The sequence below is a fragment of the Mirounga angustirostris genome, unplaced genomic scaffold, assembly GCF_029215605.1.
Source record: "Mirounga angustirostris isolate CCGP_5_RB_7025 unplaced genomic scaffold, mMirAng1.0.hap1 SCAF_7, whole genome shotgun sequence".
Lineage (NCBI taxonomy): Eukaryota > Metazoa > Chordata > Mammalia > Carnivora > Phocidae > Mirounga > Mirounga angustirostris.
The window spans coordinates 85,978,814-86,004,432 of record NW_026991715.1 but is presented as its reverse complement, the minus strand read 5'-3'; the positions used below and the strand labels follow the sequence as shown (position 1 = coordinate 86,004,432).

General features: G+C 35.6%; 1 protein-coding gene across 1 annotated transcript in view; it reads left to right on the top strand.

Annotated features, from left to right (window-relative positions):
* Positions 1–234: 234 nt before the first annotated feature.
* The window catches only part of PJA2 (praja ring finger ubiquitin ligase 2), a 71,307-nt gene continuing 45,922 nt past the window's right edge, over positions 235–25,619 (top strand). The window contains exons 1-3 of the mRNA XM_045899777.3: positions 235–390; positions 23,096–23,213; positions 24,548–24,748. Of these exons, the coding sequence (XP_045755733.2) occupies positions 23,183–23,213; positions 24,548–24,748 (232 nt within the window). The 5' untranslated portion in view covers positions 235–390; positions 23,096–23,182. The remainder of the gene's footprint in view (positions 391–23,095; positions 23,214–24,547; positions 24,749–25,619) is intronic.

Here is a 25,619-nt window from a genome sequence, read left to right as displayed (position 1 = left end):
ATGGGTGAAGTCCTTCGGAGCCAGAAGGGGGTCCGGGGAGTAGACACAGTCCGAGTATATTTCCCTTTTTCTGCCACGTCCCAACCATTGACGTGAGCCCACTCCTCGGGTTCCGATTGGATAGGTGGATTTTTCCCGCAGAGGCCCTTTGAGTCTATTGGTCGGTGTTGCTCGGGGGCGGGGCTTGCGTGTCCTCCTCCTTCGCCTCTACCGCGGCGCTAGGGGCGGGACGCACCGCCGCCGCCGCCTCTGCTTCCGCCGCCGCCGCCGCCGCCGCCGCCGCCTGCCGCTGCGCGTTCCGCGGGGGAGGAGTCGGAGGCGGAGAAGAAGGCGGTGGTGGCGGGTGGAGGATCGAGCGCTGTTCTCGCTCCGGAGCCGCTGCACAGTTCGGTGAGGGGATTTTTTTTTTTTTTTTTTTTTTTTTTTAAATCTAGCTTGTTCTGATGTCAGGAATGTGAGGGTCGGGGCGAGGAGATTGCTGCCTTCACCCCCTCCATTTCTTAATTTCTGTCCTCGAGGAGGAGCAGGGCCTGTCCCTGCCCACTGCGCCGGCCATGGTGGGTGGGGTTGATGGCTGTGAGAGGCCTTCTTCGCCTCTTGGGCCCGGTCCAACCCGGACCTGAGGCCGCGCTCGAGTCCGTGGCCGCCGCGCCCGCTCCCCCCAGCGAATGGCATCGATAGATCTGGGGGTCTCCACCGGCCGCTCTTCCCTGCTGCCTCTTCTGCTGTCCTTGGTGCCTTGGCCAAGGACCCCGCTGTCTTTCTCCCGACACTGGCGGCTGTATGAGTGTGACCCTCCCAAAACCTCACAGCCGCCTTCTCTGCCCATTTCCAGTCATCCCGCATAGAGCTGATCCATCTTACGCCACAGGCCTGCAGCCCCCCTCCCTCTCGAAACCTTCCGTTGCGGTCGCTCTCCCGGCTGTATTTGCATTTTTCCCGATTGTCACCGAGCCTTGGGCACGCAGACACCCTGTACAAACCATAGCAATCGCTCCTCTCCCGGTATTAGCGCCCTTCCATCAATGCTGCTGCCGGTTAGCGATGTCAGGTCAGAGCACTCCTCTGACAGAGCCACCTTCAGTTTGGGCCTCCCTGAGATTACTGCTTGTTAATCATTTTGCGCACATTCAAAATGGTGAGTTTTAAAGTCGCCCCGACCAAGTTGAAGAAAAACGGAGGAGGTAAAATACTCTTTTTGCAAGGAGCAAGAATCTGTTTAGGAGACTCCTCTCTCCAGGCGTAAAAATTTTTTGCGTATGCATGGACGCTGCTTTGAGTCTGCTGGTTCTGTGAAGTTCACGTTTTTTTTTTTTTTTTTAAAAAGGCTTACTGTATTGTTATTTTTATCATGACCTATTTGGTCAGTTAAATTTCCTTAAAATGGCAGCCACCTCTGCTGAAGACTACACATCATTTGAAGAGTATGTAAATAAATATGAAGATAATAAACGTTTTAACTATTTTTTTAGTTTTTTGTCTCCTAGAATTCATGTCATTTTTATATGAAATAAGTTTAAGTTTTGAAAATTAACCACAGACATTGCAAGCTTGATGTAAAACTTAACAATATAGAAAAAGGACTATTAGGTAAAATGTGAACATTTCTCATCCTCCAGTCCTACTCCAGTGTCTAAAGTTAACCATTTACTGTGCATCTTTATAAATGTGTTTTTAAACACACATACATACATGCGAAGTTGGGTTTTGGGGGGGCGGAGAGGAATACCAAACACACTGGTATATCACTTGTTTTTTTCTCTTGTTTATATGTCTTGCACATCTTTGTTACATATAGATCTCTCTGATACTTTATAAAGGTTAAGTGGGATTTCATGAGTTTGAATGAGCTATAATTATTTAACCTAATGAAAGACATTTAGGTTTTTTTTGCTATCACAGATAATGCTTTATTTGAAGCCAACTTTTTAATTTGATTAGTTTTTAATTACAAACCTTAAATCTTAAAAAATTTTTAAAAAATTAAACATTTGGAGGAATGTTAAGGGAGAAAGTGAAGCTCCCACTTCCCCTTCTAATTCTACCTTTATTTTTAAAGTGAATTGTTAGGGAAACTTCCTCTTTTGATTATTTTTGGCGCATGGATTCCTACAAATGGAATTGCTGGGTTAAATGGTATGCATATTTTAAATTTTGATAACCATTTCTTCCTCTTTTCAGAATTATTCTTGACTGTTTCTTATGCATTTCTTCTCCAGATAAACTTTAGACTCAGCTTAAAAGTTAAATAAAAAATCCTTAGGTTTTGGGGCACCTGCGTGGCTCAGTTGGTTAAGGGGCTTCCTTCAGCTCAGGTCATGGTTCCAGGATCCTGGGATCCAGCCCCTCATTGGGCTCCCTGCTCTGTGGGGAGCCTGCTTCTCCCTCTCCCACTCCCCCTGCTTGTGTTCCCTCTCTCACTGTGTCTCTCTCTGTCAAATAAATAAATAAATAGAATCTTAAAAAAAAAAATCCTTAGGTTTTTTTGAATGATGTTATATTGAAATTTTAGATTAATTGGGGCAAACTGACCTTTATGATGCTGAGTCTTTCCCCTCATTTCTGTATGCATATATGGTATGTCTTTCCCTTTTATTCACGTCTTGCTTTATATTCTTAGGCAAAGTTTTATAGTTGTTTTTTTTTCCTCCCCCATATGTATGGCATTCCTTCCTAGTATTTCTAGCTATCTTATGATTGGATTTGCTCTGGTGGATGGAAACTTTCAGTAACATTTTCTCTCTCTCTCTTTCTGGTTATAGGAAAACTTTTGTGTTTTTTCTGTTTATCATGTATCTAATCACTTGAGCTGGTGATTATCTGAAAGTATTCAAGCTTTCTGGCCTTCTTTTCATTTTTTATAACTTCTGCGTTTTTCTCATTGCTTTGGCTAGTATACTAACTATATAATTTGGAATAATAGCAGTGATAGCTAAAAATGTGTTGTTTCTGACTTTGAAGAATGCTTCTGATGTTTTAGCATCAGTTATGATGTTCACTGAAACTTTCTGATAAATGGAGAATATTAAGTTAAAATATTTTCTGTTCTTGGCTTTCTAAGATGAGTATTTGTTCTCTTTTATTTCTGATGACACTTTTAAAAACCATAAGTGGGTATTGAATTTTATTGATGTTTTTGACTTTTTAGTGGTTATAAGGCCATCACCAATATTCCCTGGTTAAAATTTTCCCGAGAGCTCCATTTTAAAGAATCAACTTTATTGAGGATAATTTACATACAATAAAATGTGTGTATTTAAAATACACAAGTATGTTTTGACAAATATGTACATCCCTGTCACCACCACCACATTCAAGAGTAGAATGTTTTCATTATTACAGTCAAGATATAGAATATATCTGTCATTCCCAAAAGTTCCCTTTTGCCCTGTACAGTGACATTTATACCCTTCAGCCCCATGAAACCATTGTCCTCTCCTTCTCACTATAAATTGGTTTCATTTGTTCTAGATATAAATGTGATTACATAATAAGTACTCTTTTACACTTAGCTTTTTTCTCTCAGCATGATGTCTCTGACAATCGTACATGCTTTTGTGTGTTTAACTGATCGTAACTTTTTGTTGTTGAGTAGTAGTCCATGGTATTGATTTACCACTATTTGCTGACCATTTCACCTATTTATAGATATATGGATTGTTTCCAGTTTGGGGCTGTTATTGATAAAGCTGCTATGAACATTCATTCATGAAGTTTTGTAAATACCTAGAAATGGATTTGTTGCATTGTATGGTAAATGAATGTTTAAATATAAAAACCTGCCACACTGTTTCCTGTTTTACAGTTCCAGTTGCTCTATACCCTCATCAACACTTGGTTATTTCAGCCTTTTTAATTTTTAATTTTTAGCCTTTCTAGTGAGTATGTAGTATTATCATACTTTAATTTTAATTTGCATTTATCTGATGATTAAGGACACTGAAAATTTTCTGTTGGTCATTTGTGCGTATTCCTTTGTGAAGTATCTGTTCAAATCTTTTTTTTTTTTTTAAAGATTTTATTTATTTATCTGAAAGAGAGAATGGGAGACAGAGCATGAGAGGGGAAGGGTCAGAGGGAGAAGCAGACCCCCCGCTGAGCAGGGAGCCCGATGTGGGACTTGATCCCGGGACTCCAGAATCATGACCTGAACCGAAGGCAGTTGCTTAACCAACTGAGCCACCCAGGCGCCCCGTATCTCTTCAAATCTTTTGCTCACTTTTAAACACTAGGTTGTTTGTCTCATTGAGCTGTAAGAATACTTTATTTTTGTGTAAGTCCTTTGACCCACACAGACACATACGTACACAGTGCAGTCTGAGGCTTACCTTTTTATTTTTCCAAACTTTTCAAAATAGAGGAGCTTTTCATTTTGATTAAATTCAGGGGCACCTGGGTGGCACAGTCCCTTAAGCGTCTAGCTCTTGGTTTCAGCTCAGGTTGAGATCTCATGGTCAGGCGATCCAGCCCCTCATTGGGCTCTGCGCTCAGCCAGGAGTCTTGCTGGAGATTCTCTCTCTCCCTATTCCTCTCCCGCTCCAATTTGTACTCCTCTTTCTTTCTCTCTCTCAAATAAATAAATAAATCTTTAAAAAAATAAATCCAGGGGCGCCTGGGTGGCTCAGTCGCTGGGTGTCTGCCTTCGGCCCAGGTCATGATGTCAGGGTCCTGGGATCAAGTCCCACATCAGGCTCCCTTCCCAGCGGGGAGCCTGCTTCTTTCTCGCCCACTCCCCCTGCTTGTGTTCCCTCTCTCGCTGTCTCTCTGTCAAACAAATACATTTTAAAAAATAAAATAATATAAAAAATTAAATAAATTCAGTTCATCAGTTTTCCTTTTATGATTTGTGTTTGTGTTCTAAGTTTGCTCAATGCAAAGTTGTGGAGATCCTCTCTTATCTATTCTTTCACAGGTTTTATAGTTTCGGCTTTTATGACAAGGTGTATCATGCATTTTGAGTTAATTTTTGTATGTGGTGTGAGAAGAACTAAGGCTCATTTTCTCAATTCTAGCACCATTTGTTAGGAACATTTTCCTTTCCTTATTGAATTAACTTAGGGTAAAAAATCAGTTGACCATATACATCTGAGTCTATTTCTGGACTAACCCCTTGATCTTTGTACATATCATTTTGCCAATACCACATTGTCATGATTAGTTTGTTGCTTTATAGTAAGTCTTGAAATCAGGTAGTGCAGGTACTCTAGCTTTACTCTTTTTTTTTTTTCTTTAGAGTATTTACTTTTTTGTTGTTGTTTTGAAGTTTTTATTTGAATTCCAGTTAGTTAACATACAGTATAATAATTAGTTCCAGGTATACAATGTAGTGATTCAACAGTTACATACATGACCTGGTGCTCATCACAAGTGTACTCCTTAATCCCCATCACCTGTTTAACCCATCCCCTCCCCCCCCTCCTTTCTGATAACCATCAGTTTGTTGTCTATATTTAATGATCTGTTTCTTGGTTTGCTTCTCTCCTTTTTTTGGTCCCTTTACTTGTTTGTTTTGTTTCTTAAATTCTACATATGAGTGAAATTATGTGGTATTTGTCTTTCTCTGACTATTTTTCAAAGTCACTCTGGCTATTCTAGTTTCTTTGCTTTATATAAGATTTTTTAGAAGTGACTTATTGGTTTCAGTCTTTCAGTATTGTATAATAGGGCCTTTTATCAAGTTATTATATATTAAGTATCATTTTGTATATATTATATATTACCATATTAAGTATACGAGGTCTTTTATCAAGTTAAAGATGTTCCCATTCTGTTCCTTGATGGGAATTTTTATCAAATGGACATTAAGTTTTACTGTATTTATTGAGATGATCGTATGGTTTATCTTCTTTGGTCTGTTAATAAGATGAATTACATTGCTTTATTTTCAGATGTTGCAGCAACTTTGCATTCTCTAGATAAACCTCATTTGGTCACGATGTATTATCATTTTTATAAATTTGTAGATTGGATTTAACTCATAGTTTGTTGAGTACTTTTTTTTATTTATGCTCACGAAGGATGCTTTTTCATGTAATTTTTTGTATTAGGATCATGCTGGTCTCATAGAGTTTGAAAGTGTTTCTTCCTCTTATATTTTCTGAAAAATTTCAGATGAGTGGTATTTGTTTCATAAATTTTTGTTAGAGTTTGCAAGCTAACACATCTTGGCCCAGAGTTTTCTTTTTGAAGGGTTTTAAAGGATAAATTCAGTTACTTTTAGGTATAAGATGATCAGGGTTATCTACTTCTTGAAAGCTTTTGGTTTTTTGACTGCATGAATCACTTAATATGTGAGTGTTAGTGGTTTGTGTTTTTGAAGGAGTTTGTTTCATCTATTCATCATCATAGAGTTGTTTATTATCCTTTTAGTGTCTGTAGCTACTGTAGTGATGTCTTTTCATTTATTCTGCATGTTGGCAATGTGTCCTCTCTTGTCTTTATTAGTTTGTGTCCAGGTTTATCAATTTTATTAATTTTTCCAAAGATCCAGTTTTTTTGTTTTATTGCATTAAAAAAAAACGCCTTTTCAGTTTCATTGATTTTTGGTCTTTACTATTTCTTTTTGTATGCTTTGGGTTTAAATCCATTCTGTTAGGAATTCTTAAGGTATAAGCTTGGGCCATTGCTTTGAGACCCATCTTTTCCTTCTAAACACTACTTTAGATGTCTCCCCAAATTTTGTTATGTTGATATTTTCTAAATTCTTTTTTTTTTTTTAAGATTTTGTTTATTTATTTGACAGAAAGACACAGTGAGAGGGAACACAAGCAGGGGGAGTGGGAGAGGGAGAAGCAGGCTTCCTGCTGAGCAGAGAGCCCAATGTGTGACTCGATCCCAGGACCCTGGGATCATGACCTGAGCTGAAGGCAGATGCTTAACAACTAGCCGAGTCATCCAGGTGCCCCGATATTTTCTAAATTCTTATGTGACTTTCACTTTGACCCATGACTGGAAGTATATTGTTTAATTTCCAAATATTTGGTGATTTTGCCTATGTCTTTTTGTAACTGATTTCTCTGTTTAATTTTTTTTTTGTAGGCAGATAACATACTTTGTATAATTTTCTTTAAGTTCTTTGAAGTTTGTTTTATGGCCCAGAATATGGTCATTCTTGGTAAATGTTCCATATGTACTTCAAAATAATGTGTATTTTGCTGCTTTTGGGTGGAGCATTCTGATGTGTATTTCATAGTAAATTTTATATTTTACATTAAGTATTCTGTAGTTGTCAGGTCAAGTTGCCTGATGGAGCTTATTAGGTTGTCTGTTTCCTTACTAAGGGTTTCTCTACTTGTTTTGTTGATCATTGCAAGAAGAGTTGAACTCTCCAAGTATAATTGTGGATTTGTCTATTTTTTCTTTCCTAACAATTTTTGCTTCATGAATTTTGAACCTCTGTTGTTAGGTGCATATATATTTAGGACTGTTTGGTCTTCTTAGTAAATTGACTCCTTTATCATTATATAATATGCCTCCTTATTTCTGACAGTATTCCTTCTTCTGCAGTCTGCTTTATCTGATGTTCATATCTCCACTCTCTCTTTCTTTTTGGTTATGTTTGCATGATAAATCCTTTTACTTTACATCTGTGCCTTTATATTTAAAGTAGTTTTGGTATAGACAACCCACTTTTGTTTTTTTTAATCCATCCTGACAGCCTGGCTTTTTAATTAGGTTGTTTAGATTGTTTATGTTTAATGTAATTATTAATGTGATTGGATTTAAATTTACCATCTTAGTAGTTGTTTTTTATTTAACCTATCTACTGAATGTTCTATATATTTTTTTTTAAAGATTTTATTTATTTATTCATGAGAGACAGAGAGAGAGAGAGAGAGGCAGAGGGAGAAGCAGGCTCCCAAGGGGCAGAGAGCCCGATGCGGGACTCGATCCCAGGACCCTGGGATCATGACCTGAGCTGAAGGCAGACGCTTAACCATCTGAGCCACCCAGGCGCCCTGAGTGTTCTATATTTTTATTTTCATTATTAGCTCACTACTTATACTTATTTTGCCTCTTTAAAATTCTTAATACTGGTTCCTCTGTGATTTGTATTACACATCTTTAATTCCAGTCTATATTCAGGCAGTGTTGTACAACTTTTTATATAGTGTCAGAGCTCCTCAACAGTATATTACCAATTTCTTCTTAACTATTTTTTGCACTATTTGTGTCACATGTATTATTTTTACATATGCCATAAGCTCGTAATACATTGCTACTATGTTTGCTTTAGACCTGCATTGTCCATCATGTCACTAGCCAGTGTGACTATTTAATTTGAATTTAGAGTAGTTAGTATTAAGTTTAAATTAATTTCCTCTGTACTAGCCATTTTTAAAGCGCCTAGTAGCCACGTGTAGCTTTTAGCTTTCAGATAGAACTGTGTGAGATAGAACGTTTCCATCATCTCAGAAAGTTTGGACAGTGAATGCTACTTCACACACATCTGTTTTGAAGTAATTAAAAATAAGGAAAAATATATTTTACATTTTCTATATATTCTACATTCACTTAAAGTGAAGATAATTTAAAGTTCCACATTTCTTTGTAGAATCAAATGTCTGTTTTGTACTCTTTCTGTAGTTCAGGTCTACTGGTAACATCTCTTGGGTTGGCTATAATGTACTCTTGTTTTTTTGGTTTTTGTTTGCAAAGTACTTTGCAGGTACAGAATTCTTTGTTCACAGTGTTTTTCTTACATTAAAGATGCCATATATATTGTTTTCTTGCATGGTTTCTGATGAGAAGTCAGTTGTAATTCATTCCTCTGTCTGCATTAAAAATGTTTCCTTAATGTTCAGTTTTCATAGCAGGTTGAAAAGGATTTGTCTCGTGGTGTGCATGTATTCTATTTATAGGGCTTTTTGTGATTGGTTGTTGAGCTTTTCTTAGATTTAAGGTTTGATCTCTTAAATCATATTTGGAAATTTCTCTTCTAATAGTTCTTCTGCACCACTTTCTCTTCTTGTGAGAATCCCATTACATAGATGGTAGTTCATTTGATATAGTCCTACAATTCTTGGAGGCTCTTTTTTGTGTCCTCCACACACTTTTTTTTTTTTTTAATTGTATTTCAGTTTGGGTAATTTTTCATGACCTGTCTTGAAGTTCATTTGTACTTTCCCTCCCTCGTCCTTTGATGAGCCCATAAAATGCTTTTTTTTTTTTTTGGTCGCTGTTAATGTGTCTTTTATTTCTTGCATTTGCATTTCCAGCTCTTGAAATCCTTGATCTATTTTCTAATTCTATTCCAGAAGTAAATTCTTTCTTCTTTACTCCTCCCCTAGCCACAGTGGAGGACAGTGATTGGTGTCCTTCTGTCAGTAGTGTAAGGGTTTTTTTCCCCCCATATGGGTGAAGGGCCCAGGTAGGATTTTACTCTTTTCCTTTGTTGGCAGACAGTACCTTCCTTCCACTCTGGAAGATGCCTCTTTAGTCTTCATTCAGCCTGGTTCCCAGTTTTTTCAGCACGCATGGATAAGAGCCTGTGAGTGGATGCCAACTTTCTGTGTTTCTGCAATTCTCAGAGATTTTGTACTCTAATCCAACCCACACTTTGTCTTTACCTGTAATATAATTACCTGAGATGAGAAAACTTAAAACACTCTTTAGGAAAGATAAAGTATCGTGAGCTTCTAGCAAATAACATTCAGAATATAGGAAGGGTGCATTTTGTAATTTCAAGGGGAACCATTGAAAGATTGGTACTAAAAGTTGTATCAAACAAACTAGTAGGTGAAATAAAATGGAATAGTAAAAAAAAAAAAAAATTTTTTTTGACCAGTACTAAAGTCAAGAAAGGAAGGATAAAGGAACAAAGAACAAATGAGAAAGATGATACTTAAACTCATCTATATTAGTAATTATGTTAAATGTAAATGGATTAAGCACTTCAATGGAAATACAAATATTGTTAGGCCTTATAAGTAAGACCCACCTATATTCTGCTTATAAAAAACACTTTAAATGCAAAAATACAAATAAGATGAAAGTAAAAAGAATTGAGTATTGTCTGCAAACACCAAAGGAAAGCTGATGTGGCTATATTAATATATTATAAGATATATATATAAGAAGTAAAGAGGAATATGTTATAATAAGGGGTCAATTCATCAAGAAGACATAATAGTTTTAAATGTGTGTACCTAATAATACAGCTTTTGAATGTAGAAGTTAACTAACAGGAAAGATGTATATGTATTCATAGCTGAGATTTTAAATATACATTTAAAGTAACTGATAGAACAGTTATATAAAAAAATCAGTAAAGGAATGTAATTGAATGACATGATTAATCAACTTGACATAATTGACATTTATACAACATCATATCTAACAATTGAAGACTACACCTTTAAGTGCACTTGGGACAGTTGACAAAATAATTCTTAAAGAAGTATCACATTTGAGATGGACATTATGTAGTGCATGTTTTCTGATCATTATGGAATTAATTACAGTTCAGTAACAGAAAAATAACTAGAAGGGCCCCATATGTTTGGAAGTTAAGCAAGACATTTCTAAATACTGCATTAATCAAAACGAAGTCACAATAGAAATTAGAAAACATTTCAATCTGAAAAACAACAAAAATGTTGTACCAGAACTTACAGAATGGAACTGATGCAGTACTTTGAGAGAACTTTGTAGTTTTTTATGCATATATTGGTAAAGAAAAAAGATGAAAAATTATTAGTCTAAGCTTGTAACTGAAGGGAACAACAAATCAAACCCAAAGAAACTAGAAAGAAGGAATTAGTATATATAAAAGTAGAAATTAAGGAACTACAAATGTTTTACAGTTTGTTGAGAAGACTTTTTAAAAATAATAAATCTGTAATGAACTGATGAAGAAAAAATGGGAAAAGACACAAGTTACCAATACCAGGAATGTAAAAGGAGGCATTAATACAGATCTTATGGATATTAAATTGTTAATAAGGGGAAATTATGAACTTTATATTAATGTTTGATAAGTGAATGAAAGATCATAAGCCTTGAAAAACACAACTTACCAAAACTGACATGGGAAATGGAAAATGAATTGCCTAATGTCTATTAAACAAGTTGACTTTGTAAAAACTTTTCTACAAAACCCCAGGTCCAGATGGCTTCACTGGTAAATTCTAAACAATTAGGTAAGATAAACTGCCACTTTTACACAAATTCTTCTGAAGAAAAAAATAAGCATCACTCCCAACATTTTATGATTTTAGCATAATCTTGATAGGAAAAACTGACAAGAGCATGACAAAAAGGGGGAAATTATAGGCCAGTATTTATCATGAACGTAGATACTGAAAGAATCCAGTGATACATAGAAAGGATAATATAGATCACAAATTTGTTCCAGGAATGAAAGGTTGGTTTAATGTTTTTAAAATTAATCAGTGTAGTTCATCTCTTTAGTAGAACAATATAGAGAAACAATAGGATCATTTCTGTAGATATGGAGAAATCATTTGACAAAGTTCAACATCCATTCATGGTAAAAATCCTTATCAACCTAGCAGTAGAAGGATATATCCTTAACTTCCTAAAGAATATCAGAAATGGGGGTGCCTGGGTGGCTCAGTTAAACATCTGCCTTTGGCTCAAGTCATGATCTCAGGGGCCTGAGATGGAGCTCTGTGTCAGGCTCCTTGCTCAGCAGGGAGTTGGCTTCTCCCTCTGCCCCTCCTCTCCCTGTTTGTGCGTGCTCTCTCTCTCTCAAATAAATAAAATCTTTAAGAAAAAGTATCAGAAAATGTACAGTTAACATCATACTCAATGAAAAGCCTTGTTTCATCTCTAGTATCTTTCCTTCTATTTAGTTATATCATTATACATGTTATACAAGGCCAGTATACACGTTATACAGGCCAGTATACAAAAATTGTAAGTTGTATACTAGCAGCCAAAAATGTGTAGATTAAAATTAGAAAAGTATCTTTAGAATAGCATCAAGGAGCGCCTGGGTGGCTCAGTTGGTTAAGCATCTGCCTTTGGCTCAGGTCATGATCCCAGGACATCGGGCTCCTTGCTCAGCAGGGGTCTGCTTCTCCCTCTTCCTCTGTGCTCGTTCTCTCTCAAGTAAATACATATTTATTTATTTTATTTTTTATTTTAATTGTTTTTAAAGATTTTATTTATTTATTTGACAGAGAGACAGCGAGAGAGGGAACACAAGCAGGGGGAGTAGGAGGGGGAGAAGCAGGTTTCCTGCCGAGCAGGGAGCCCGATGCGGGGCTCAATCCCAGGATCCTGGGATCATGACCTGAGCAGAAGGCAGATGCTCAATGACCGAGCCACCCAGGCGCCCCACGTAAATAGATACTTAAAAAAAAAAAAAAAAAAAAAAGAATAACATCAAAATATAATCTAAGAATAAATATAATAAAAATTAGGGAAAACTTCTATACTAAAAATGATAAAACAGTGCTCAAACATTTTATTTTTAAAGATTTATTTATTTTAGAGAAAGGTAGAGTGTGGGGGTGGAGGGGCAGAGGTAGAGGGAGAAAGAATCTCAAGCAGTCTCCCTATGCTGAGCACAGAGCCTGACTCGGCTCGATTGCTCTCAACCCTTAGGTCTTGACGTGAGCCGTAGTCAAGGGTCAGATGCTTAACTGACTGAGCCACCCAGGTGCTCCCAGAGACATTTTAAAATACTTAAATAGAGAAATATTCCATCTTTATGTAGTAGGAAACTCAATATTGTTACCATGTCAGTTTCCTTCAAGTTGAGCTATGGGTTCAAAACAGTCTGAAAATCCCAGAATTTTTTTTTTCTTTGGTCAAATGGATTCCAGGATTTATACCAAAATGTAAATGTCTCAGAAGTCAAGACTTACTATGAATTTACAGTCATTAAAACAGTGTGTATTAGAACAAGGTAGATCGAAAGATCAATGTAAGAATATGAGTGTCTAGAAATAGCCCTTCATATAAACCATTCTTGGTTTATGACAAAAGCTCCACTGAAATTAAAGAAGAGAATGCGTTTACTTTTAATAAATTGTGTTAGATAAACTGGATATCCACATGGTAATAAAGCTTGATTTATACCTGGTGCTATCTTCAAAAGTTTGAGTTTGATCATAGATCTAAATGTAAAAGCTAAAATTACGAAGCGTGTAGAGGGAAAACCTAGATGAATATCCTTATAACCTTTGCAAAAATTTCTTAAATAGAACATAAAATCGGTAAATTAGACTGCATAAAATTAAGAATTTCTGTTTTTCAATATATCATTAAGAAAGGAAAAGGTAAGCCACAGACTGTAAGAATATTTGCAATAAGTAAATCCAGCAAAGGACTTGTATCCAGAAAATATACGTAAATTACAAATCAAAAAGAAAAAGGCAAAAAACTCAGTTTTTAAAAACATGCAAAAAAGTGATCATATTCTTTATAAAAGATATACGAAAGGCCGGTGTGCACAGGTAAAGTTGCTCCACATTACTATTCATCAAGGAAATGTCACCATCATACTCCTACCAGAATGGCCAGACTTGTTGCTGAAGATACGAAACAACTGATAACTATTACATATTGCTAATGAGAATGAAAATTGTTTCAGCCACTTTGGAAAACTGGTAGCAACTGTTAGAGGTAAACATAGCCCTGTACTGTGACCCAGTAATTCCAGGTCATACTACCCAAGAAAGGTAAAAAATATGTATAAGAATATTTATAACAACATGAATGAATCCCAGAAACATTGTGTTCAGCGAAAGTAGACAGACACAAAAAGTTCGTATGTATGATTCCACTTGTGTAGTTTAAAACAGGAAAAACTAATATGGGGTAGAAGTCCAGAAAGTGGTTGCCTATGGATTGAGAGAAGTTTAATGAGTTGGAAGGGGTAAGAGAGAACCTTCTGAAATGATGGTAATGTTTTATATCTTGATCTAGGTAGTAGTTATGCAGATGGATAACATAAGAAAACATTCATTGAACTATAATGTATGTTCAAGAGTTTTGTACTTTCTTTAAATAGTTCTTCAACAAATGATTGCAGAGAAAAGGAAAATACTTGCAAAGTTTTTATTATGAAAATTTCCAAGTGAGTTTCTATGGAGTACAAGGAAACCACATTTATACTTGCATCAACATTTTGCCATGCTTGTTTCTTTGTTTCTCCAAACCCACTCATATAAGCTCTTTTTTTTATAGTTAACACATATACAAGTGTCTAAATATCACAGGTATATTAATTTGTTCTGAACACATTTTGTGAATTTTTATCATCAAACGAAATTTGCTACACTTGGTATGCATAACATTGAATTTTCTATTTTCCTTTTTTCCTGTACTTTTCTTTTCTTCGCTCATTGACATGGAAATAAACCTATATTGTTTCTTTATTTGTAACTGATTTGACTTGGCATCCCAGAGGAGGGTGGGTTGAGCAGGGCCCTTCTTAGTTGTTCCACATCTGAATCAGATCTTCCTATCTAAATGAGAGGTAAATTTGAGGAATATTCTTCTATTTTTTAATGGATTGGTATTTTATTCTTCCATCTCAATTTGTCTTTGACTTTAATCTTTTAATTCCCCCTTCGCCAGTTATATTTCCAGTAAACCATAGAAAATATTGTTCTAGTGTGTTGGCTATATGCTTATTTAATTCTTTCTTCACAGATTTCTTTCTTTGGGTAGTCTTTTAAAAAATAGCATTTTGTAGCAGTTACTTATTTTAAAGATTTATTTGAGAGCGAGAGAGTGCTCACGCAAGAGAATGAGAGAGGGCGCACACAAGTAGGGGGCTGAGAGGATGGGGGGAGGGGCAGACAGAGAGGGAGAAGCAGACTCCCTGCATAGCTGGGAGCCTGACATGGAGCTCCATTTTGTAACAAATTTTTAAACAACTTTTTAAACCATTTTTGGTGAGATAGAGGCTTTGCCGTAAGTTGGAAATACAGTATTTTATCTACTTAAATACAAAAATTTTGGATTATCTTAAAGGTCTGTTTCTGATTACATATATTTTATATTTTTAGTGAAATTTTCACTATATCAGTGCTGAGTTTGTTAAAGCTCTTAAAATAATTTACAGAAAAGTTGTCCCGAAAGATAGTATTTAAGTAAGTTTAGCCTTTTATCAGATTATCTCTTTGTGTTACTAGGGATAGTAAACCCATTTGATCTCAGAAGTTTAACAGTTATACTTCTAAAATTTCTCCCTGATTTACTTATTATTGTCATTTCTACAATTGTTCATTTACAGAATTTAGTAGTCATACCCTGGAAGTTTTCTTGTGTAGCAGCCTGTAACTTCGAAGTCCGGTGGCTGATAGTTCATTATTTGATTTGCTGCAATTGATTTTATTAATGTGTCTACTTGTTTATAGTAGTATATAGGAATAATACCACCTTAGTCCTTATTTACTGTGTATCTAGTAGTTATGTTTAGTGGAATATTTTGCAGTTGTCTATATGTAAAAGCAGCCTTTTGTGCTTGTGCCTAGGAGATACGAAAAATCTAGAGATAGATTGAAAAGAACCTGTAAGTATAAGAAATAATTTAAGACCAAGCTTAGATTGTTATTCAAAGTGGATACTTTATTAATCTCTTGGAATATTTACTTTGTCTTAGCTAAAAATAGAAAGATGAGATAATGTTAGTAAATTAAGTTAAGGGGCGCCTGAGTGGCTCAGTCGGTTAGGCATCTGCCTTCAGCTCGGGTCGTGATCCTGGGGTCCTGGGATTCAGCCCTGTGTCGGGTTCTCCACTCAGCGGGGAATCTGCTTCTCCCCCTGTGATCTCTCTCGCTCTTGCTCTCTCTCAAATAAATAAAATCTTTAAGTTAAAATGTAATTGTTTCCAACATATACAAAATAGCTTTCTAGCAGTATTTGTCATAGTCTGTCATAAATTCATTTTGTCATAAAGTTTGTATTATTGAATTTATAACTCAAGTTTGATAATAATTACCAAAATTTTGTTAAATAATTATTTTACTGAAAGGAAATGCAGGCTATATAATTTTAGAAGTTTGTTTTATGAGGAATTTTAAGAAACATTTTTAGGACATTTTATAGGCATTTTTATAAAGGCAAATATGAGAGAATATAAAACAAATTTTCCAGTGGGCTTGAAAGAGTAATCAAGACTTTGCCCTTCAAATAGTTGGATTAAGTTGTGTTTGTTTCTCAACTTACTTTTCTATTTCTAGGAAAGATAGTTTAACAATGGTTATTTATAGGCAGCCTACTAAATGGGAAAAAATAGTTGCAAATTATATATCTGATAAAGGCTTGGTATCCAAAATATATTAGGAATTCATACAACTCAACAGCAAAAAACCAATCCAATTAGGGAGTGGGCAGAGGATATGAGCAGACATTTTTCTAAAGACAGCATACAGATGGGCAACAGGTACATGAAAAGATGCTCCACATCATTAATCAGAGAAATGCAAATCAAAACCACAATGAGATATCAACTCACATCTGTTAGAATGGCTTTTATCAAAAAGACAAGACCTAGCAAGTGTTGGGGGGGATATGAAAAGAAAAAAAACCTTTTCCACTCTTGGGGAGAATGTAAACTGGTGCAGCCACTATGGAAGACAGAATGGAGGTTTTTCAAAAAATTAAAAATAGAAATTACCATATGATTCAGGTATTCTACTTCTGGGTGTTTATCTGAAGAAAACAAAGATACTAACCTGAAAAGATATATACACCCCCATATTCTTGGCAGCATTATTTACAATGGCCAAGATATGGAAACAACCTAAGTGTCTATTGGTTGATGAATGGATAAGGAAGATGTGGTATAAAGCCAGGGAATGCAGAGGTTTGCTGGCATTCACCAGAAGCTAGAAGTGCGAAAGGTTTCTCCTCTAGAGCCTTTGGGAGGAGATATGGCCCTATTGACACCTTGATTCTGGACCTTTAATTTCCAGAACTGTGAGAGAATGTTTTATGCAAAGAAAGAAAAGAAGAAAAGGGGAAGGGATTTTCCTGGGGAAGAAAAAAGATGCAGTGTGTGTGTGTACAATGGAGTATTATTCAGCCATAAAAAAAAAAAAAATGAAATCCTGCCATTTGCAACAATATGGATAGACCTTGAGGGCATTATACTTAACTGAAATAAGCCAGATAGAGAAAGACAAATACTGTACGATCTCATATGTAGAATCAGTAAAAAAGCTCATAGATAACAGAGAAAAGATTGGTGGTTGCCAGAGGTGGTAGTGGGAGGCAGGCAAAATGGGTGAAGAGGGGCAAAAGGTACAAACTTTTCAGTTACAAAATAAGTCATGGGAAATGTACAGCATAGTGTCTGTAGTTAATAATACCATATTGTATATTTGAAGGTTGCTACAGTACATCTTAAAAGTTCTCATCATAAGAAAAAGAATTCTGTTACTATTTATGGTGATAGATGTTAACTAGATTTACTTTTATGATCATTTAGCACTATGTACAAATATCGAATCATTATGTTGTATACCCCATACTAATATGTCACTTATACCTCTGTTTTGTTTGTTTGTTTGTTTTTAAGTGAGTCATTTTTGGCTCCCAGCAAATAGGTCACAGGGGTATAGATCCAAGCTTTTAGTTGAAACTCTTCTGGAAGTTCAGCTAATTTCTCCTTCCCTTTGCCTAAAACTTCACTTAAGTCAGCTAGATTTAAATTCTAAAAGTAAGTGTTCCTGATGGCAGTAGCTATGTAGTGAATATTTGTTAGAGGATAGGTAGAATAAAGGAGCTAAGCAGCAGGTCTGACATTGCCCGCAAACAAAACACCACTGTAATTCATTTTGATACTGTCAGCCCTAGCATGGCACTTCCTATGCTGAGAATAAGCAGATCTTTTAAAAGGGAGAAAATATACTTTCATGAGTTGGCATTAGAAAATCTTTGTTCTAGTAATAGGTAGAAGTATAAGAAAATCCAGTATCTAAGTGCACATAATTTAAATTATTTGTGTTTGCTATTTATTGCAGGATAATTTGTTATGCTTTAATAGATGTACTAGCTCAGATCATTTATATCTCATAGTTTCTGAGTCAGAAATTCAGGAGCACCCTGGCTGGGTGGTTTGTCTCAGGTCTCTCATGAGGTTGCAGTCAAGATATAGGTTGGGACCGCAGTCATCTGAAGACTTGATTGGGGCTTAAGGCACTGCCTCCTAGGTGGTTCATTCACATGGCTGTTACCAGAAGACCTCAGTTCCTTCTGGCTGTTGGCAGGAACTGCCAGTTCCTCAACATGTGGACCTTAGGATTACTTGACTGATCTCCTGATATGGCAGCTTGCTTCTCCTAGAGAGAAATGAGCTGAGAGAGAGCAAGGAGGAAGCCACAATGCCTTTTATGCCCTAATCTTGTACCTTATACGTTGTCGCTACTATCACATTGTCTTCAGTAGAAACAAGTCACTAAGTACAACCCACACTGAAGTGGTGCAGATTCGTCTCTGCTTTTTGAAGAAGTATCAAAGAATTTGTAGAACAGAATTGTTTGTTCTTTCATCTATTTGTTCAGCAGCCATTTAAATACATACTATGTTAGACAGTGTATTAGAAGCAGTGCATTAATAGTGCATTCAAGTAAAAATAAAACAAGGCCTTTGTCTTTAAAATCACCACTCTTTAAATTCTGCTGTGGGAGGTGTGTATTCCATACCCATGCTTTCCGTTGTATTCTTTTGAAGGTTGTTTTTATTGTCTCGCTGTAGCTGCTGGCGTATCTATCCTAGTTAAAATGATAAAGTGGGGGCGCCTGGGTGGCTCAGTTGGTTAAGCGACTGCCTTCGGCTCAGGTCATGATCCTGGAGTTCCAGGATCGAGTCCCGCAATCGAGCTCCCTGCTCGGCAGGGAGTCTGCTTCTCCCTCTGACCCTCCCCCCTCTCATGTGCTCTCTCTCTCTCAAATAAATAAATAAAATCTTTAAAAAAAAAATAAAAAAAATAAAAAAAAATGATAAAGTGATGACTGCTAGGTTGATAGGATCTAGAATTAATACTTTGCTGATTCTCTCCTTTAATTCTTAGACAGCAACATATATATATATAGTTTGCTTTATTTCTTACCTTAGTAAGAAATATATAAAAGTCCAAAGCATTTGAATTGAATAATTGTCACAAGTAGAGAGGAATCATATGTTACTTATTACGTGATTAGTACAAGGAGCAAGAGACTAATTCAGCAAAGCAAACATCTCTTCAGAAAGAACTCAGACTGAAGGTTTCTCATTCACTTGAGATACAAATTCATTTCTTGTTATTCATCCTCTCTCCTCCCTGTTCTGCCTTTTTTTTCTTCTTTATACTTTTTTACTTGGAAATGAGATAACACTGTTGTAGATACTTGACTAGAGCTGGCCTTAGGTGAAATAAAAATAATTAGTATCTACAGAGAGATTCTATTCTACATTTTATTCATAAGGTATGAGGCACTTTTGAAAATAATAAAGCAGAGGACAAGAAAGTACAAGAAATTTAAAAGATTATAACAGAATACTGAAAGGCTGGAAGTAAAAGTGGATGAAGTTTGCCATTTCATAGAGTGAAAATAAGAAAGAAAAGTTTGCAGACAAAGGATTAATCTAGGTAGGCCAAATACAGAGAAAATAGGAATTTTGAAAAAGGAATCTTTGAGACAAACTGACACAAGTCTTTAAAACAGCCCAATCAGGGCTGTGTAGGAGAAATTTTAAAATGGCCTGCCCCTTAAAAAGTCCTTGTGGCATTATAGAATATCATTTATTAAGAGGATATCCTAAATATTCCAGGGAGAAAAATTGGTTTACTTACCAAAAAATGAGAAATAAATGGGCAGAATAGGATGCCATATGCAACATGGGATGTTGGAAAACAGTTTCTCTCCGAGTTTGGAAAAAATGGTTTTGTCTTGTGCTATACCTAAAGCGTGAGGGAGAGATGAAAATTCAGGCATGCAAGGACCTGAATATTACCTCCTTACGTAAAATTTCTGAAAACAATTGTTTGATCTAGTAAAGACAGACACGCACGCACACGAGAATATGGGATTCAAATCAGTGGACTTAACTCAGAAGTACAATCAAAAGATATCAGAGCCAGGGTCATAGGCCTTGAAAACAAGTAGACTTAAGTTTAGATGAGGATGTTGGAGGGTTCAGAAGAGAATATCTTTAGGAAGCAATTGGAATCAGATTAAAGACAGATTTTTAAGGGGTGCTTGGGTGGCTTAGTGGGTTAAGTGTCCAGCACGGTTAAGTGTCTGTGATCTCAGCTCAGGTCTTGATCTCAGGGTCGTGAGTTAAAGCCCTGAGTTGGGCTCCATGCTGGGTGTGGAGCTTACTTAAAAAAAAAAAAACAAAAAAACAGGGGCGCCTGGGTGGCTCAGTCGTTAAGCATCTGCCTTCGGCTCAGGTCATGATCTCAGGGTCCTTGGATCGAGCCCCACATCAGGCTCTCTGCTCCACGGAAAGCCTGCTTCTCCCTCTCCCACTCCCCCTGCTTGTGTTCCCTCTCTCCCTGTGTCTGTCTCTGTCAAATAAATAAAATCTTAAAAAAAAAAAATCTTAAAACACAAAACAAAACCAGCCAGTTATTCAGAAACAGTGATTTTCAGTGTTTTGTACGCTTTCCAGTTCCAGTTCCTTTTCTCTCACTATCTCTTTACAACATTCTGATCAGGCTTTACATCCACCATTCTACCAGCGGTACCCTTGTCAGGATCTTCAGTATCCTCCATGTTACTAAGTTCAGCGGCCAGTTATAGATCCTCCTCATACTTTATCTCTTAGCAGCATTTGGCACAGTGGATCAGTTCTTCTGTCTGAGGTACTTTCTTCATTTGGCATCCACACCCCTGGATTTTCCTTTTCTCTCATTGGCCTCTGTCAATTTTTCTGTTATTTCTTTTTTCCTAAAGGCCTCTTCATGTTGGATCATCTCAGGACTCTTTTTTTCCTTCCCCAAGTACACTTAGATGTCCTGTCCAAGTTCATGCCTTTTTGAATATTATTTATATACTGGTAACTCCCAAATTATACTGGCAGCTCAACATTCTTTAGTCAACTCCAGGCTCCTATTTAACATTTCTACTTGAATGTCTGATAGATGCCTCAAATTTAACACATCTAAAACTAAACTGAAGATATTTTCTCCAAACCCGCTTCTTCCACAAATTTTCCTACTTCAGTTAATGGTAACTCTTACGTTTCTAGTTGCTCAGGCTATAAAACTTAGAATCAACCTTGAATCCTTATCTTATTTTATAACCCGTATCAGAAAATTTTGTTGACACTACTTTCACAATTTATTCAGAATCTGGCCATTTCTCACCACCTCTATTTTTACCCTGGTTTAAACTACTGTCATCTCTTGGCAGTATGATTTCGATAGCTCTGCAACCAGGCTCCTTGCCTTTGGCCTTGTTCCCCTTCAGTCTATTGAAAACAGTAGCCAGAGTGTTCCTTCCTCTTAAAACAGAAGTTAGGTAGTATCTATTTTGCGCTCAGAACTCTTCAGTGGTTTTCCAGCTCACTCAGAATAAAACCTACATTTCTTGCATTATCCTATAAGGGCCTATGTGATCTCTTCCACCTCACCCTCCACCCACCCACCCTAATTAATTTTCTCACCTCATCTGTTTTTTTCCTCTCTTGTTCATTCCATCCCAGACTTCGTGCTGTGATCGCTTCTGGAAGTTCTCACCTCAGGAACTTCAGTTTCTTCTGCCTGAGATGTTCTTTCCATAGATTTACACATGGCTCTCTCCCTCACAAGGTGTTTGCTCAGATGATCCCTTCTCAGTGAGGTTTCCCCTAACCACCCTGTTTCTCATTGTACACCCTCAGCAACTCTTCAGTCTCTGTTTTATTTTGCTCCACAGTATGTTTTGTCTAACATACATTTATTTACTTCTTGTTTTGTTTAGTGTCTACCACATACTGTAGTTTTAGGAGGGCAGGAATATTTGTCCACTTTGTTCGTTATCATATCCTCAGCCCTGGAAATAATGCCTGGGACATAGTGAAAAAAGCTTTAGTCTAAAGAAAAGACTTGGGGTAAAATACTCGTGAACTTAAATCCGTGGTCATGCTTTACAGTTGCCGTGTACTGTACTGTGAATATGTGAAGATTCAAGTTATTTCAGATCATTTTTCTTAGTATTAAAACAGTATTAATTAGAGCTTATGTTTTTGCCAGTGTGGGAAGATTTTTTTTTTTTTTTTTTTTTTGCTATTATTTACCCTTTAGTTGTTGCTAACAGTCTGACTTGGTTCAGATATATTAGAGGATCACAATCTGTTGCTGAGTTTATAATTTATGTTGGAGAATGTTTGTGTGTACTCTTATGTATGTTAATATATAGTTATCTATGGCTAGAGAGATAACATACACGGTTAAGCTCATTTGCAGAAGTATCATCTTCTAATAAGCGTTAGGCAATTAGCAGTACCTCCGTTGTTTAAGTAAATAAGATGTTTAAATAGAAATGTAAGCCCTTACCACACTTTTAAAAAAAGCACAGGTTGCAACTTTTGAAATAGTAAATGTCTTAATTTCAAAACAAAAGAAGGTCTTCTTATATTTGTTACATGATAATAAAATATTTAGTTTTTCTAATTTAAAATAGGTTCTTATTTGGGATTAAAATATCTGAATGATAAATTGACTAAAAAATATCATTATTTACACACATTAATTTTTAATTGTTATAAACCATTATACATTTTAAAAATAAAATCTGTACTCTTAGGGTTAATTTCTTTTAACAGTGCCAGGGCTAAAGGAACTCTACTGCTTTGTGGAGAAGCAAAGAGAGCATAGTGTAGTAGACTCCCAGATATTTTGGTTACATACCTCAGTAAACACTTCTTCCAATATACTTATTTACTTTTAAATTATATGTGTGTTGTTATCATTGTCAGTCTTAAGGATGATAAATACTTACAACAAGGTTTTTCAAGAGGAGATGTAAATTTTCAAATAGCCATCTTGATAGTTGTAAGGTTTTTTGATGGACTTGTCAGATCAGATTGTATTTTTCTGATATTACGGGTCTAATGAAGAGCTTCAGTAGGAGGAGTATTAGTTTTGCCATTTTTGTTTTGTGTTTTGCATTATTATTTTGTTTAATCCATGGTTTCTTTGTAGGAATCTTCTGCAGCTTATTCATTGTGTGAGTAAAAACTAAATCACATCCATAATTGCACTGAACTGGGCACACGAAAACTGCCATATATGTCACAGTATACTGAAAAAGAGCCAGCAGGTAAGCAAAGTGTCTTTGTCAGTTCCTCTACATTGAGGACTTTGTATTTTTCTCTCTAGATACCTTGAATACTGTACATGACTTGGGATCATGGTCTTATTTCAGGCCATTTTTGATCAATATACTGAATATTTGTAAAGCTTAATTTCTAATTTTTGATATGAAAATAAGTATAAATAAAAATTCTTATTTTCCTTCTGTACCCCCTTGGCTGCTATTGTGCTTTCCATTTTGGAGACTTTTCCTTTGGAGGAGTTGTTAAGGGTACTGGTTCTGGAGTCATACTATTCAGTTACTGGACAGTTACTAAATACTGAATTTTAACTTTAATTTTTTTGATCTTTAAAATGAAGTACAGTATCTACCACATAAGTTTGTTGAGGGGATTAAAAAACATAATGTAAAACTTGATAACTGCATGTTAGAAATACATATATGTTTTTCATTTGTGCTTGGAAGCAATTTTATTTCTTATTTTAATGCAATAAAACAAAAATATGTAATTGTTCCATTGATTGTTTCATATACTGTGAGAAAATATTTTATTTAGTTCTTGTATAATATATGTAAAATCTAATTGACTAAAGAAATTTAAACTTTTTATATATGGCGTGGTAATGTTCTTAGTTAAAGGTGCTACTGTTTACTACTATATATCCTTTAGCCATCAGAACTTAGTATTAAAGTTGTTCAAATGTTGATGGCTTTTCCTACCATAGTGTATGCCATTGGTAGTTTTGGAAGATGAGGTAGCATGTCTTTGACTTGGCTCATTGCTATTTTCTTTTGGAGAATTTTATCTGACCCTAATATTTGGGATATGTTTTATTATGGTTCAGTTGGTTCTTTATGATAGTACAGATGCCAGTTAAAGAAGTTAGCTATTACTTTGGATAGGAATGCATTCACTTTTAATGTAATTGAAACCATCATTTCATGTGCTGGTAATTCAACAAATAAGTATTAGCAGTTATACATAAGGTACTTTACTTAGATAATTTGGAGGATCATTGTCCAGTCCTTAATGAGCTTTTGCAATATGGCATATGAATTTGGCATATGAAAAATTGTTTTGAGTAGGTTACATCATAAAAATCTAAAATACCTTAAAGGTATCAAACTTTAAAAGCTATTTTTTGGGGTAAAGAGGCACATAACTCTCATAGTATTTCATGTTTACTTTTCAAGTATGTTTTACAGTATCAGTAAGGTGTACTGGATATTCAGTAGCGTATGATCTGGCAAGTAATAGCATATCTGTTGAAATATTACCCTACTAGTCACCAGAATAAAAGTCACTGTATGCCTCTCTTATTTTTAACTGTGTTCTTCAGCAATGGATCAAGAATCCAGCAAGGCTGCCTGGCCGAAACCAGCAGGAGGATATCAGACAATCACAGGCAGGAGATACGGAAGAAGACATGCATATGTCAGTTTTAAACCATGTATGACCAGGCACGAAAGAAGTTTAGGTCGGGCTGGTGATGACTATGAAGTGTTGGAACTAGATGATGTTCCAAAGGAAAATTCCTCAGGTGTGCAACATGGGATTATATAAGAGCTATTAATAAGCATGTAGGAATTGATCTTGTAATATTTGAAATTATGTGTGGGTTTTATGTATCTATGAATACAAATGTACATTTCCTATCAAGAAATTCTATTTTGATATTCTAATTGAATTTAATATGCATACTATATACCTTTAAACATAGAAGAAAATAGAATATGGCCAATTGTTAAAATATAACTACATTGCCATGGCAGTGATTACCTTATCACATCCTTCAGCTAGTGGAGATCTTCATCTTTCAGTCAAAAACTTTTTAATGTGAACTGAATATATTTTTCTTGCATATTATGTTTAATAGCTTTTTTGTTTTAATTGTATCTCCAAATAATTTAGCTTGGCTAATTTGTTTTTTAAAATGATTTTATGAAATACATACGTCAAGTAATAGTTATTTAAGTAAAATTTCTTAATTATTAAAAGTGGTTTGGGAAAGTATTTTGCAGATATCCCTGTACTATAATTACACATCTTTGGACTAGAGTGTGGTCATCTTCTTATCCTGAGCAAATTTGATAATTCTAGATTATTTTTACTGTCATTTATAAACAAGAGTCTAAATTATTAGCTAATAAGTTCATTCTGTTAAAGAAGCCTTTCTGTGATATGACGAGACTGCTCTTTAGTTATTTATAATTTATAAATTTTTGTCCCAACAAAACAAGATATTTTCAAACAGAACTCAAATATCTTCATTTTTTTATTATTACATTAGTGGTAATAAAAGGTAGTCAAGCTTAAAGTGATTCATAGAATAGATATGATTTTATTCTTGTCTCAAGATTATGACAAACTATGGCAAAGAGATTAAACTTGTTGACTTTTTTTGTTGTTTT